We start from the raw sequence: 15,736 nt of genomic DNA, 5'->3' as shown, positions 1-15,736 counted from the left end.
GTACTCGAAGAAATATTTTTGCCTTTTGTTTTTCGTTTCAACCATTTTTAAATATCTTGATATTTTAAAATAGCCTTCACTTTGGTTGGTTTTAACATATAAGTTGTTTTCTAGTAGAACAAATAAAAATACATCTTTTGCTAATGAACACTTCACTTATGTCAAAATTTACTTTGTACAATTGTTCTAACAAAAGATAGATTTCTTTACATTTCATAAACAAAAAGTACATTATCTAATATAATGAATTCTCCAGATATCAATTTTAGAAACTTCAATTGATTTTGCTGAGATAACCTCTCCCGTTCAAAACTGTGAGAGTTATCTCACCTTCCGTAAGCATTCTTTAGAAACTAGTTTCCTTGTTTTGTTTTTTCGGCTTTCTTCTCCACAAGGTACTTTGGACAGTTTCTTTTCTAGTGTCCGTCCTCGTTGTAATAGAAACATTTTTCGTTGTCTGCAACTTTAGCCATGCCTTTGCGGTAAGTAGAAGTCTTCCCTCCCCTTTTACCCTTTTTTATAGGAACACTATTGTTCTTAGAAGAAAAAAGGCCAGACTTTGTCCTAGAGGACAATCCTTTGTTGACCTTATTCATGGTGGCAAAATTTACCTTTGCTTTCTGTTCCTTATATTTTAAGAGGGACTGATAAGTCTGACACTCATTGAAAAGTAGTTAAGTTATATCCTATCTCGTTCACCATAGCATTTGTGCGAAACTGTAAGAAGCTCTTCGAAAGAGACTCTAGAATAAAACTAACTTGATTTTTCTCATTCATGACAGCTTCATTTACTTCTGCCACGTTGAAATGAAACATCATGTCCAGGACATGTTCTCTAACAGAGGTCCCTTCTTTCATACGACACTTATAAACATACTTGATAGCATCATGTCTAAGAGAGAAGGACGACTGTTCAAACATCCCCCATAGAGATTCCATAGTCTCTTTAGCAGTATGCAAACCGTCGTGTTTCTTAACCAAAACATCAGATATGTTAGCGAGAATGTAGACTTTGACTTTTTTCATATGCATCCCGAACAGTTCAGTTTGCATTTGAGCTGAGGTTTGAGGACACTCCTTATTTTTTAACTTAAGATCATTGATTACCAGTATTATATTCAAATTTGATTTCTATGTAGCATAATTGTCCTCACTTAGTTTCTCAAAAACAAGTAATTTTACTAAAGAGCTAGTCATGATGAAAATATAAACAAATTCTATTAGTGAATTACTATAAACCTTTTACCAGAGTAATTCATACTCCAATAGATCTTTTAGCTATTGTTTGTTTGGTCTAGAAAATACTAACTCTTAGTAATTCTCGTAAGTGTGACTCGCCATTTTCAGACCCTAAGATCGGTACCAATAATGCTACTGTATTGGAGAGTCAAAGTTGGGAATTGACCTAAGAGATCCTATCCCTTTCTGGAGTCTGAGTTGTTTTGAATCCCATGTTACAACTCTTCGAAGGGATAGTCACTGAAAAGACAACTAGCTAACGTCGTTTAAAAAAGACGAGCAGGCGCAACATAGAAATCTCACGGTCCAACCTAATGAAGGAGACTGTAGGATATGTTGACACATTTTCTTCACCCACTTCTACGAACTACTTCCCCTATTCATCTTGATATTGACCCATACAAACACTTTCCAAATGGAGGTCACTCCCAAGGTGACTCGAATCCGAGCATGAGTCTCACGGTATGAACTCTTAAAGACATGAGAGTTAGAAACAATATATCTTATATATTATTTATCTCCCACTGAAGTGTTCTATTTGTTTTGGATAAATATTTACTTAGGTATATCTCAGATAATAAGACATATCCTAAGTCTAGGTGATATTCTCGAGTATAACATTTATACTAGATTTAACCTACAATGTCTAGGTGAAAAACCAATTTTAAAACCTCACATCGCTTACGTATGCTCATAAAACTGGGTTAACCTAACTCATACACCGACTCGATCCTCAAGTAGCAAATGTTCTGTAAACCGTCAACTTAAAAAATATCTCCAACCTTAGACAGGATCTCACTGAGTAAGTTATTCTTGTAACCACTAGTTTTACAAGATATCAACCTATTTTAACTATTAAAGCAGGATTGATTAGATTCCATCAACCGTAAGTGAGCATGCCTTTATCCTTGTTACAGATTTTAAAGTCTACCTCCTTTTATAACACTTATAACATAGACAATAAACCTATAACATGTTGGAACCATCGTGCAACAGAAGTGACAAGGATCCATAAGCATTCTAATTCATAAATTTTGGCAAAAACGAAAGCATGCTTCAGTTGAAATAAGTGGGTTTCGTGACATACCTTTGTAGAACTTCCTCAAGCTTAAATTCCAGCTACAAATCTCCTCTGAATCTTGTTGTAGACCACCCCAAGATCTTCCTTACTATACTTTTGGTACTCTAGATTGAGTAGTGAGACTCAAAATAAGCCTGAATTAAGGAAATTTGGAGATAAACTCACTACAACAACCCAATAAAAGAACTCTTTTCTTCTCACGAATTTTTCAAAAAAATTTGATCGATTGCACTACTTCAAAATCGCTTCAATATATTGCAGACACTCATGCAAAGAGATTAACTGCATGATATGCAGCTCATGCTTGGAGTTAATGAAGCTTGAAAATGGTGGGTTGTTAGTGAGCTACTTGAAGAAGTAATGGAAAATGCTAATTTTCCATTTTTGTGATTTTTCCTTCTTTTTCAATTTTTCAAATATTGATTTCATAAATAAATTCTTTTAATAAAATTGAAAATATTATTAATTTTACAAAATTAATTTCATAAATTAATTTTCTTAGTAAAATTAATAAATAATTATTTAAACAATTTAAACAATTCTAATTAATTTAATATCAAATATTAAATTAATTTTTACATAATTTCATCTTCAAATATTTAAATTTAAATATTATTTCTCCAATTTCATTTAATTCTAATTTGAATGTTTTAAATTAACTTATCACGCTACTCTAGAGCTAATCCATTTACGAACTAGTAGGGGGACCTCGCGGACTTATAGATCATGGGCTCCAACGATCTGAGATTAATCGTCTAAACTTATTAGACCGAACTAACCCTCATTCGTTAACTAATGGGTGATTCCACTAAAGCCCATAGCTGAACTCCCCTCACTGTAGATATATTATGTCCATTCGATATAACCATGATTAGTAAGTTAACCCTTCACAGGTTGTTTGTAATAACGGCTAGGTCGAATCTCTGTTTTACCTTCGAAATTACCTTTTATTTCTCAAGTTCCACTGATCCCCTAATGAACAATTGATTTGTGATCCAATCAACAAATCGAATCCCTCTCGAGCCAATGAGAGGTAGGCCTCTTGTTCAAGACCCAGAATCAACATTTAAATGGAACAACCTCTCTACTAACCCTAATGGGGTAGGAGTGAATTCCGTCTTTCACCAAATGTCCCTAACTATTCATCCGGTCTTATCCCTAAAATGAGGGGCTTATTGAGCATAGACATCGGTCTACTCTCACCGTTTGCAGATTAAAGGATAATCCCGAACAAACAGCATAGTTAACTCAGGATTAAGGTCAAGTTATCTAGGTCATCGCTTTGAAATAGTCAGTCTTAAACAGTAATTAACGTTATAAAGTAAGAGTGACTGGGTTCGTGGTCCGATCTTGTATAAAACTCATTTTCATAGGACATCCCCACTCCTCATGTCACAACATGCACGAATTAGGATCATTTCATATGTAGCACTTTACAACTCTTTGTAACAACTACAGAGTAGGTCACATCCAATAGTATTACTAGAATAAGGCACCAAACCTTATTCATATACTATAGATCATTTTGATTATTTACTCGAACCTGATCCACTTGTATGTCTCCACATAAAGTTCAAGTACTCATATAATAGTCAAGAGACTTAGGTTTATTGGATTTCTAAAAAACAATATATTCAATAACAACTTATTGAATTTTCAGAATAAGTTCTATTGTTTACAACCACGAGTTTTAGGACATAAAACTCAACATAACATGCATCTAACATGCTTTATATAACAATTATATAAACATTCATTCCATGCATTAATATAACAATTTATTTAAAAAACAATGGAATCTTACACATGTATACTATACATTATCACACTTATAATATACTTGCAATGCACGCTACATGCTTATCCTATGGTGATATTTTAAATCTACATGACATACAATGTGCACACAGTAGATAAATTATTTAATCCATACATTCACAATACACACTAAAATGGACCAGTTTTGGCATCCTAAGCTAGCAAACAACAAAAATATTACAACAATAAATAGAAAACAGCCTCGAACCGCCTCCAAACACTTTGAACCGACTCAAACCACTTAAAAAACACTTGAACCGACCTTCAAAACAGTAACACTAACAAAACCGCCCAAAAACCGGTCAAAACTGGTCAAACCGGACTGATCCAGACCATCTGGACCAGCTGAACCACCAACCAGGTGCACGCGGGTCAGAAGATGGGTCAGACACGCGCGGGTGGACTCCATCATGAGCCAGGTCGGATGCGGGGCAGGTCGGATCTGGAGCTGCTACACGCGGGCACTAGCGCAAGCACACCTTGAGTAGGAGATGCAGGTCGAAACGTAGGGTGGAGCTTGGGTCGTCGATCGGGTCGGGTCTTCGGGTCTGGACCGAGTCTGGGACAACTCTAAGCGTCAGAACTACGCGGAGCCAGGTCTGGGAGTTTTTTTCTTCAAAATCCAACTTGTCCTCTTTAACGGAACCAAACAATTATAGCCTAAGATAAACTCTAAGAAAAATACAGACCCTTCACGACACACTAAAGCCTATAAAACATCGGGCAATTACAATAATTATTACAACCCAAGACAGAATTTTGATGCCAAAACCGTAATTATCCATTTTAGCACATAATCATTCATCACACGAAAAATTACCCACCAAAACTAAAATTAACAATAACTGAGTACTTTAAGCATGTTCTGATACCAATTGATGGAATAAACACATGCGTAGTGAAAGAAATAAAGGATCTAAAGTATTCTAATTATATTAAATTTCAAAAGAATAAGCATGCAATTAAATTAAAAACAAAGAGATAGTGAGTTTACAATCTTCGTAGTCTTAAATTCTTCTCTCGATCTGCTCCAATCTCCTCACGAACAATTCGTAGACCACCACGAGAGTCTTCTCGACTATTCTCCAGCCTTAGAATAGGATGGTGGGATCCGGTGAGTGACCAATTTAGAGAGAAAATGGTTAAGGGTTTGAGAGAGGAATAGGTTGAGATTTTTTCTAAAAAATATCATAAATATCCACTTTGTAAGAAGATTAAACGACATAAAACACTTCAATTTATAGGGGAAAAAACATGCAAATCATGCAATTTTGAGTTGATGAGAATTCGACCCTAAAAAAGCCATTAACTCAAAGTGGGAATTAGTGGGATTAGTGTCTTCAAGTGGAAACAACACCTAGCATTGCAGATGTTGGATTTTTCCACTAAAAAAAACTTGGATCTTTCCATTAATTTTGTCAAGATGTCAAAGTTTGACTCTCAAGTTGCAAAGTCAACATTTTGACTTTTTGACTTCCAAAGTCAAAAGTCAACATTTTGGCTTTTATCTCAATTTTGACTTTTAATGCAAAATTTGATCAAAAGCGGGTAGGAGTGAATTTTGTTTTGCACCTTATGTCTCCAACTATCTATCCGATCTTACCTTGAAATGGGAGGCTTATTGAGCCGATGCTGTTGAGCCAACCTCACCCATGCAAATCTAAAGATAATCTCGAATAAATAAGAGTTCATAGTTAGTTTAGGATTCAGGTCAAATTACCTAGGTCATCACTTTGAAATAGTCAGTCTTAAACATAAACAACGTTATAAAGTAAGATTAACTTATTTCTCGGTCAGTTCTTATACAAACTCTTTGCACAGGACGCCCGAACTCACATGTCTCCACATGAACGTTTCAAGATCACATCGTTTAAATACAAAGTAGGTCACAACCGATAGTGTCCCTAGGATAAGGTACCCAACCTTAACCATATGCTATAGACCATTTTGGCTATCTACTCGAACTTGATCCACTTTTATATCGTTACATAAAGTCTAAGTATTAATGTAATAGCCATGGATCTTAGTTTATTGGATTTAGGTTTCTTCTCAAAACGAAATGAACAATTCATATATTCAATAACAACTTTATTAAATAAGCCTCAATAACATATTTTTTAATAACAGATAAGTTTATTGTTTACAAACCACGAGTTTTAGGACATAAAACCCAACAAAATCCAGCCTTGTGTGTCTGATTTCCAGATAGGAAAAGGAAGTAAATTCCAGATCCTAAAGAGATCATGAAGATCCCTGACCTCCATTATAAATAGAGATGGAAACCCTACAAAAGATAAGTTCTTCTTCTCCATATCTAGCTTGTTTTGCTAAATACTGACTTAAGCATTAGAGATTTTGTGGCAAACACCACTTTTTTTTTTTTTTTTTTTTTTTTTTTTTGTAGGCCGTCTTTCTTCTCCATAATAATAAATTTACCGTTGATATCACGTAAAGGTCAAATATGTTTTCCCCTATCTAAAATTTGACATCAATAATTGGCGTCGCCTATAGGGATGAGAGTGCTCTACGTTTTTGTTCCAAAATTAAAGAAATCAAGATTAGTTAAACTTGTCTACAATCTAGCCGAAGGAAAAAGTTTGGTAGTAAAAGACATTAGGAATTTCACATCCATATAGTTATAAACCAAAGAAAAGATTGACAAACTCCACATGGAAAAAGTCTCTTATGGTAAAAGACATTGGAGATTTTCTACCCATAGTCAAAAACTAAATCCTAGATACTAGAACAAACAAGATTAAAAAAAAAAAAAAAAAAGATACTGGGGACTTAAGTTGAAACAAAAATAAAGCACCTTTCTAACTTGAAGATTTCTATTAAATTATGGAATTCCAGGTAAGTTTTATTTTAAATTCGAAATTTTCTAATGCTACATTGAAAATTAATAGCAACTTTGTTTAAATTTAGCTCATATTATCCATTAATAACTAAATATGTCTAACATAATTATTTTGTTATAATCTTTTGCCTTCCTTATGAAATTGTGTATTTTAGAAAATAATACTCCCAAGTTGATCTCCAAGTGTTTAGCTTATATTATATAATAATAAAAAGCTAAACCATGAATTCTAACTTAAGAGTGGGGGATAATATTGTGGGTGAATTTGGACCTCACAAGAGAGGCAAAAAATTAGGAAAAGATAAGGGAAGATAAATACGAGATAAAGTGAATTTATCTAATCATAATTAATCCTAATTTATTAGGATTATGAAAGATTCATCTCATCCGTATTATAAGAGAAAAAAGTAAACTTTATTTCATTCTCCTGTAAATACATCATTATAACTTCATATAAGGGAAATGAAACTTGATATGAGATCTAGATCTAAAAACTTTTGACTTCTTCTCTATTCTTCCATTCTCTTATTGGCTTAGGCATAAGAACCTTTTTTTTCCCTTTGTTTTGTAGGTTCTCTCTTACCTAAATTACACATTCACCATTATTGTCACGTTGAGGCTAGGTACATTTTCCTTTGGCCAAAATTTAGTATTATTATTATTATTATTTTACAAATGAATCCTAAGTATTAAAACTAAGACTAAAAAGTTGTTTGCATTGATTAGGATAGTGTTTTTTTTAATTAAACAATTAAAAAGTATTGATAACTATTTGATTTTTGATTTATTAACGTTTGGAAATTACACCCATAAACACAATTTCCACTTCTAAATTTCATGTTTTTGTTATCTATTTTTTATAATAATTTTAAAAAACGAAGTCAAATTTTGAACTAAAAAATAGTTTCTAAAAATTTATTTTTGAAATTTGACTATGACTTTAACTCTTATACTAAAAAAAGATAAATACGAGAAAATAGATTTAATTTTTAAAAATAAAAATTAAAAAACGAAATGGTTACAACAAAAAAAAACCTAAAATGACTGCATCAAAAGAAGTTAGGTAATGCAAAGCTGGCCCCAATTGGATCTCCCCGAAAGTTTGGGTAGTTGTAGTAAATTACGATGATACCCTGAATGTCCCTTATGGAAAGTGAAAACTATCCATCCAATTTCATAGTTCATCTTCATTCTCATCAGACCCCATTGATGGTGGTAGTAAATTTTGGAGAGGAAGGTTGTTGGGGTTGGTAAATAAGGCATAAACTACTATTTCAAGGGTCAATATTTGACAACAAAAATCTGGTTCACCAAAAAAGGAAATAGGGATTGCATTTTCAAATTTCATTCTCTATTTTTATTTTCGTTATTTCTATTTTCTATTATTGTGATTTACTTTTTTTTTAAAAAAAAAATAAATAAATATTACTGTGATTTAATTTAATAGCCACCTGATTTATTGAAGGTTTCAAGTGTCCGTTCAATTATATATGGTCCTGTGAATAAGATATAGTAAAGGGAAGGGTCAAAATTAAGCCATGAGTGCAGCGATATTGGTATGCTAGTAGTCTAAGAAAAGGCCCAGCTGTCAACGTTGCCTATAGTTCGGTCCAAATGGTTTTATTGGCCCATAACGTTTAATTCTACAAAAATGACGTCATTTTGGTATGTGTTATAGATCAATAATAATAATAAAAAGGGCAAACTTGGGAGACTTCCAATCTATGAAGCACAACATAGATATAGATACAGGATATGATTACGATAAAATATAGTGATACGTCAATTTCTAAAAAACTAAAATACTGATACATCGAATATATACTTTTTTTAAATATATATAAGATATAGGTAAACTTAGCATAAAGATACTAAATGTAATCCACTAAATCCAGAAAATCATAAAATGTCAAGATAATGACAATAGTACAAAACACAATGCAAACATTGAAATACAAGACAAAAAGTAATATTAAAGATATTGAAGTACAATAGTCAATGGTATACAATATATTCTCTTAAAAAAATGCAATAGAAAAGGGTGTCAGATTGAACAAAGAAGAAGAAGATTAGAAGGAAAAATATCAAGATAAACAAAGAGCTTATTCGTTGAATGGTTGAAGATATTGAAGTGTGTTATATTTTTGAGACATTGTGGGAACTCAAATGTGAAGATAAAGATTAGATGTATCTAGGGTTTGGTCTTTTATTATCGTTTTTTTCTTTTTATTTTTGGGTTGGAGTAGTGAGTTTTTTAAATATGTTGCTTACTTTTGGGTTGGGGAGGATTAGATGAGTGTTTTTTTTAAAGGTCGATATAAAAACAGATATGTTAAATTGCGTGTCAGATATATATCTAGGAAGTATGTGAGAGTATCGATATTCAAAACATATATGATACGAATTCTTTACTTCACATGAATTATATGTGCTTCATAGCTTCCAACCTATCAAGACCATATATATTCACTTGTTGGATTATGCTCAAATTAGTTTCAATTAATTGAGATGATTGATAATATAATGAGTTAACAAACACGAACTAATTCAATTACCATGAACATGTAATATCAGGTACAAGATTAAAAGTTGGGATTCCTCATCCTACATATTATAAAAACAAAAACAAAAAAAATAATGTAATTAACGGAATGAATAAACTTTAAATTTGATTGAAACTTAGATGTAGTTATTACTTATAATAAGATAACAACTTATAACACATAATAGAAGACAATACCATTATTTAAAAGATAATTACACTGGATAACACTTTTTAGGATAATTATTAATTGTGTAGCAATATTCTTAAAGTATTGTAAGTATAACAAAACCTACCATCAGTGATAGATTCTATCGTTGATAGATGCATATCATTAATATAGTCTATCATTGATATAGAGATTCTTACTAACGATATGATCTATCACTAATAGACTTCGATACAAAATCTAAATTTTGTAATATGTGTAAATTCTTTTACATTATGCTATATATACAACTAATTTGAGCTTGATTGTTATATTTACAACTACCCCTTATTTAAACTTCATATAGGTTGCTTAGGTAATTAATTTTTTTATGATGTTTTTATATATGTGTTCTTTAGATAATATTTAACCAAGCACAAATCATTTACTATCAATTAAAATATAATATGCGTAAACGCATCAAATATGTTGAATCATGACAATTTCACATGTTCAAAAATAAAATCACTATAATCAAAACGAGAATTCATTGAAATATGAGAAAAGAAAAAGTATAATAGCCAACCAATTATTTTTAGCTCTAGAGTGCACCCCACTTGCAAACAAAGTAATCTTTCTCTTGAAGTCTTTTTTTCCTCTCTCTCTTTAATCTTTGATATATGCATGCATTAATGATTGAAGACCATATAATATAATATATGTTAAATTTAATTGATTAATTTTCCTAACCTATTCCCTATGATCATACATTCATTAACTACACATCATTATGTTGTTAATTAATGTCTTTAAAAACTCTTCTCGTTCCCTCTTACTCTAAATTCTCTCTCTCTCTTTTTAACTTTTTTTTTTAAAAAAGATAAATAAAAATCCCCAAGATAGAAGATTCGAAGCAGGATGAAAACTTTGAAGTCTAATTATGATGTGTCTTTTGATATCTTCCATGAATAATACATGGCATGCACTTCTCTATTATGTTATCTTTGAGACAAAGATATCGATAACTAACAGATTGTATGTCAAGCATTCATCATTTTCAACTTTAATATAATATAATTTTTTTTAATGCATGTACATTATCATTATAGTAGGGAGCATTTAAGTATATGATGTATTTGAATAAGTATTTTTATATAATGTACTTGAATTTCATTGATGCATGACAACTACTATTTAAATATACTATTTTGGCTACGAATTTTAAAATTTTAAACTTCATTTAATAAAAATGTAATGGTTAATTTAGTGGTTAAATATTAAAATTTATCTCATCTTAAAAACAATTCTTTTTTTTTAAGTCATATTATTGTTATTATTAAGATTTCCAAAAGATTTAAAATTTAGCATGGTTCCCTTTTAGTTTTAGAATATGGATATTATTTAACTTATATATAAAAAATGAAGTAAAGAAATCATAAAGTAGCATTTTAATATAAAAATAACGTTTTTTTTTATCATGATAAACATTTTAAAAGTTTATAAATATTCTTGGACTCTTGTATGAATAACAAATTAAGTCCAATTAATAACGAAACATTTTAATAAAAATAATGCATCTAATTGCATATTTTAGTGTAATTTAATTTTTGTTATAACCTTGAATAATACATATCATTAATAGAATTTTATTACTTATTTATTACTAAATGTATCGTTGATATATCATATCAATATATTATTAAAGATATGAAAAATTAAGAATCGTGATATTTAGCTATTGTTTTTTGTTAGACTATTGTTCCGTACTTATATTCTATTAGTTTTGCTATTTGATTTATCATTTGTAAACTGGACCATTAGAATAAAATGATACACAATTAATTTGGTTTTACTTTCTATTATAGTTAGACGTTTGTTTAATTTGCTTAATAAGATATTTTTATATCTATCGATATCTATTTATGCTTATTTATCTATATCCAAATATCAATAATAATATAAAAACGATCTATTGCGCTGTCAAATGTTCTTATTAATCGATAGACAAAATAATGGTTTGTGAATAATAATGATGACTCTATTAAAAATATATTATAAAATTGTACATTGGCAATATTAGTAAATATAGATAAGAAGATAATTTCATAAAAATGTTAAATATATGTGAATTTTCTAAAAAAGAATGGTCATGTTTATTAAGTTATAATTCTATTATTATCGTAAAAATAAATAACTTCCGAATCTTCATATCCTTATTTGTATTAAAAATAAATCTAATTTAAAATAAATTGAAAATGGTTGGAGCATATAATAAGTAAGACAAGAGCATGAGGAAGAAAAATTCCATGAAACATAGAATAGGGAGAACAAAAATAGAAAGAAAAAGAAAGATTTTAGTTTTGTATTTGGATATTTTTGGAAAGCAGGAAGTAAATAGAGAATTAAATTAATATCGCTATTTGTTTGGCCGGAATTTACAAATATAAAGTCCTAAATAAGGTGATATAATATTCATCACCTATTACTGAATTTTGTCTTAATACCCAAAAAATTGAAATGGGAATACAAGAATGGCGCCAAATTAGAGGAAAATTTTCCAAAAACATCCAACGCCCCTTTCCTTTTATCGGTATAGCTATGACCCCCACAAATAAATTTGAATAATTTAAAGAGAGAAAAATGAAAAAGTAAAAAAGATAAATAAAAATAAAAACAAAAAGTGTATTTACCATTATAGGCTCATATGAAGTCAAGGACATCTGTCGTTTCGACCAGGTCCACCGTAGTAAAAGTAGTTTCCCCAAACGGTGTTGATCCCACCTTGAATGTCATAGCAGTTGGGATGATCAGCCAAAACCACGAGGTTTGATAATGGAACTAAGCTGTTGTCCCAATCCACCACTTGCAGATTCCGAAAGTATGAAGCTTTTCCGAATCCTTCGCCGGCGAAATGCCCACTCCCCATCTCTGTGGTGGTGTGGAATCCCGACGGACTTGAGTTCACCACCTCTCCCCCGAATTGCACCATTGTTGCATGGTCACGTAAATGGGTGAACAAGAACGACGGCCAGTATCCCACCAAAACTCCCGACCCGAATTCCAGCCACCAATTTCCATGCTTCGGATCCTACGTACACCCAGAATATGTTAGTTCAAACTTCAACTCAAAATTGGCGGATAAGCTGTTAAAGAATAGAAGCTTCCACCTTCCAAACCAACAAGCTGATGTCGAATTGACCACCCTCAAACGAAGATGTTGGAGAAATTGCAGCCCCAATTGCAATCTTGTTATTTGTCTGAACAAACCCAGAGCATAGCAAATTGTAACACCCGGTTGCTTGGTATGCATCCGACTGTCATAATTAATCTCAATATCAGTCCGTAATGTCATACTTAAGCGGGGGAATGTAAAAGAGAAAAAAGGGTTTTTATGGGTAACTCACGGTCCAGTAAGTAAAGAATCTTGGGTAATTGTCTCCGTACAGTTCTGGACTAACCTGTGGATCCAAAATTTCAAAAGCATTGGCATCAATCCTTTAAATGGCAAAAGCACAATGTGGCCTCTGTTGAAATTCACTTTACTCCAATACTTTGTCGCCCTAAATCTACTTTAGCTTTTCTTTTCTTCTTTAGTTTTTGAATGGAGACAAAGATAAAAGACGAGATTTTTGTAACACAGTGATAGACATGCCTGCCAACCAGCTTCAATGGTGTTGAGGTCATCGCCGAAGGAGCCGGAGATGACCCACATTTGCGATAAGCTGAATTCATACTGATCGGCAACTCGAGGTGCCCACACATTGATGCTTGCTTTTGCCCCGAAGTAGTGATCGCCGGTCACATACCCCACAGCGTGCTGTTGGAAAAAGCAAAAAAGCATATTAGAGAGAGAATTTCATCTTCAAACTAATAAAGCAATTGACTTGCATTCTCTATTTTTTTTCTTTCTTGGAATTCGTACCTCATGCCCGTCGCTGCTTGTTTCTCTCCTAACCCATCTGCTTACTTTTTTCCCAAACATCTGAAAAGAGGTAGCTCTTAGCATGTCTTCCTCAGTTGTTCTTCTTATGGGCACTGTTCCTTCTGGGCAATTTTCCCCGTTCATGCTCCATAATTGGAAGCTCTCTGTCACCGTCCTAGGTGGCTTATGTCCTTGAGGTCTCTCTGGCGGATCCTGCAAAGTCAGAGACATTTTTTTAGGTTCACTTTCCTCCCTGGGTTACCCCTTGAATTTTGGCTGCATTGGAAGTAAACTGCGATTTGGTTACCAAAGGTATTTGCCCCTGCAACTTTGGATGGTCAAATGCTGGTTGCTGGTGAGATAAAACACAATCTATGAGGTCTCCGTCAGGACTCTGCATTCAGGGGAAAACAAACAAACAAGTTCACTCTGTTTATTCTGGAAACAGAGGAAGTGAAAGAGAGTACAAGAATTGGAATTGAGTAGTAACCTGAATTGTGTGGATAGCAGGCTTGTTGATCTTGTCCAAATGAGCCCTTATCATGTTCAACTTGTTTAATTCCTCTTGGGGATGGAAATCAGTCTGATTTGTGGCGTGGTTTGGCGTCGAGTGCACTGGTGTTATTGTGGAGACAAAAAGGAGTGAAAAAAGCAGGACAAAAATGAGAATGGTTTGGGAGATGTTGATGAAACATAAAGCAGAGGCCATGCTCAGGCGGTGTCCAAAGCAAGGAAATTTGATTTGATGACACTGGTGGGATCTGTGGGGAGTGTTAGTCGTCCATAGAAATGAAGCGGCCACCATATGAAAGCAAGGAAACTTGGAGCATTGTTGTTGTGAGAAACCAAAAGGATCATCCTTTTACCATATTTTAGAAAGATGATGAATGCTGAGGAGGGGAGGTTGGAGGCATGAAGTTAATTAGAAAGAAGAATTAAAGGAAAAAAAAAAAAAAGGGTTAAAATTTCTTATAGGTAATGTGTAAATGTGTATGTGGGGCTGGGTGTTATAAGTAGTTGGGTAGTGATGGAAATCATGCTGGATTCTCCTTTTTCCCTTTAAAGAGAAAGAGAGAGTGAGAGTGTTCCCAGTCTCCAATACAAGGACTGCAAACTTTAGCTTTTTGTGTAAGTAAGAGAGTAAGATTAAAGGGGGCAAAATGGGGGAGTGATATATCCATCATATATGTATGTCTCTTATTCTTTACTTTGGTTCTCAGCCTGAGAGAGGAAGGGAATGAATTATACACTCCATTCTCATTCTGTTGTTTCTAAAGTTGTTTGCTTTATTGGCTTCTCTTTCACACTTTCCTAGATGTTCTTTCTGTCATCTCTTCCCAATTCCCATTCCCTCCTCTTACATTTACAATCCTAACTTAAACCCCTCTTAATTCTCAACTTTCTATTACATCTCATTCTCCCTCTTACTTTAATGCCTAAACTCAGCCCATCCCTACTTCTCCATCCATTCATTTCTTCTCTTTCATTCTACGAATTTACTGTGGGATCTCACCATCTCAACTTTTCTTCACAAACTAATTCTAATTTTACCAATTTTTTGTTTTCTTTTCCTTTTTGAGAAAAGTACTAATTAGTTACTAACTAATTAACGGTATGAGCCCAATGAATAACCACCCACAAGACACAAATTCAGCTCTCCATTGTCCAATTATTCAACTCATATCCCTTTCATTTAGACACTAATCTTTATTCATATTTATAACGACTATCTTAGTAGTTAGTACTAAAGGACATTGTCTTACCGGTCCTCACTTTTCCACTAAAAAATCTCTAACCTCTTGCCGAGTACAATAATTTTGCATTATTCTCTTTCATTAAACTACTAATTATTTTTGTAATTAAAGTGAACATATTTGCAAGTATCTTTTGCAAATGACACGTAGATATCACTATTAGTTAAACCTCTAATAAATAACCTTAATTACCTTCCACATCCTTGATTTTTGGGATTTAAAAAAAAAAAAAAAAATCTCACACATTTCAAGTATGTTCCCTTTTATCTTTTGTCCAAAGACAAAATAATGTTTTTTTTAAGAACAAAACTTACAAGAGAGATGAATTAATTTAATGGAAGGAGAAAAAGAAGAAGCTTGTTGAGAAAATGTAAG

The 15,736-nt window shown here is 32.5% G+C and overlaps 1 protein-coding gene across 1 annotated transcript; it reads right to left on the bottom strand.

The window, feature by feature from the left end:
* Positions 1–12,063: 12,063 nt before the first annotated feature.
* On the bottom strand, positions 12,064–14,780 carry LOC120075988. Its single transcript, XM_039029756.1, has 7 exons — positions 14,098–14,780; positions 13,915–14,001; positions 13,608–13,820; positions 13,338–13,502; positions 13,090–13,143; positions 12,853–12,999; positions 12,064–12,773 (listed from the first exon to the last, which is right to left on the bottom strand). Exons 1-7 carry the CDS (start codon positions 14,410–14,412, stop codon positions 12,396–12,398), a joined length of 1,359 nt encoding a protein of 452 aa, XP_038885684.1. The 5' UTR covers positions 14,413–14,780; the 3' UTR covers positions 12,064–12,395.
* Positions 14,781–15,736: the final 956 nt, after the last annotated feature.

Source organism: Benincasa hispida, chromosome 4 (genome assembly GCF_009727055.1).
Source record: "Benincasa hispida cultivar B227 chromosome 4, ASM972705v1, whole genome shotgun sequence".
NCBI classification, from domain to species: domain Eukaryota; kingdom Viridiplantae; phylum Streptophyta; class Magnoliopsida; order Cucurbitales; family Cucurbitaceae; genus Benincasa; species Benincasa hispida.
This window is presented reverse-complemented; position numbering and strand designations above follow the sequence as displayed.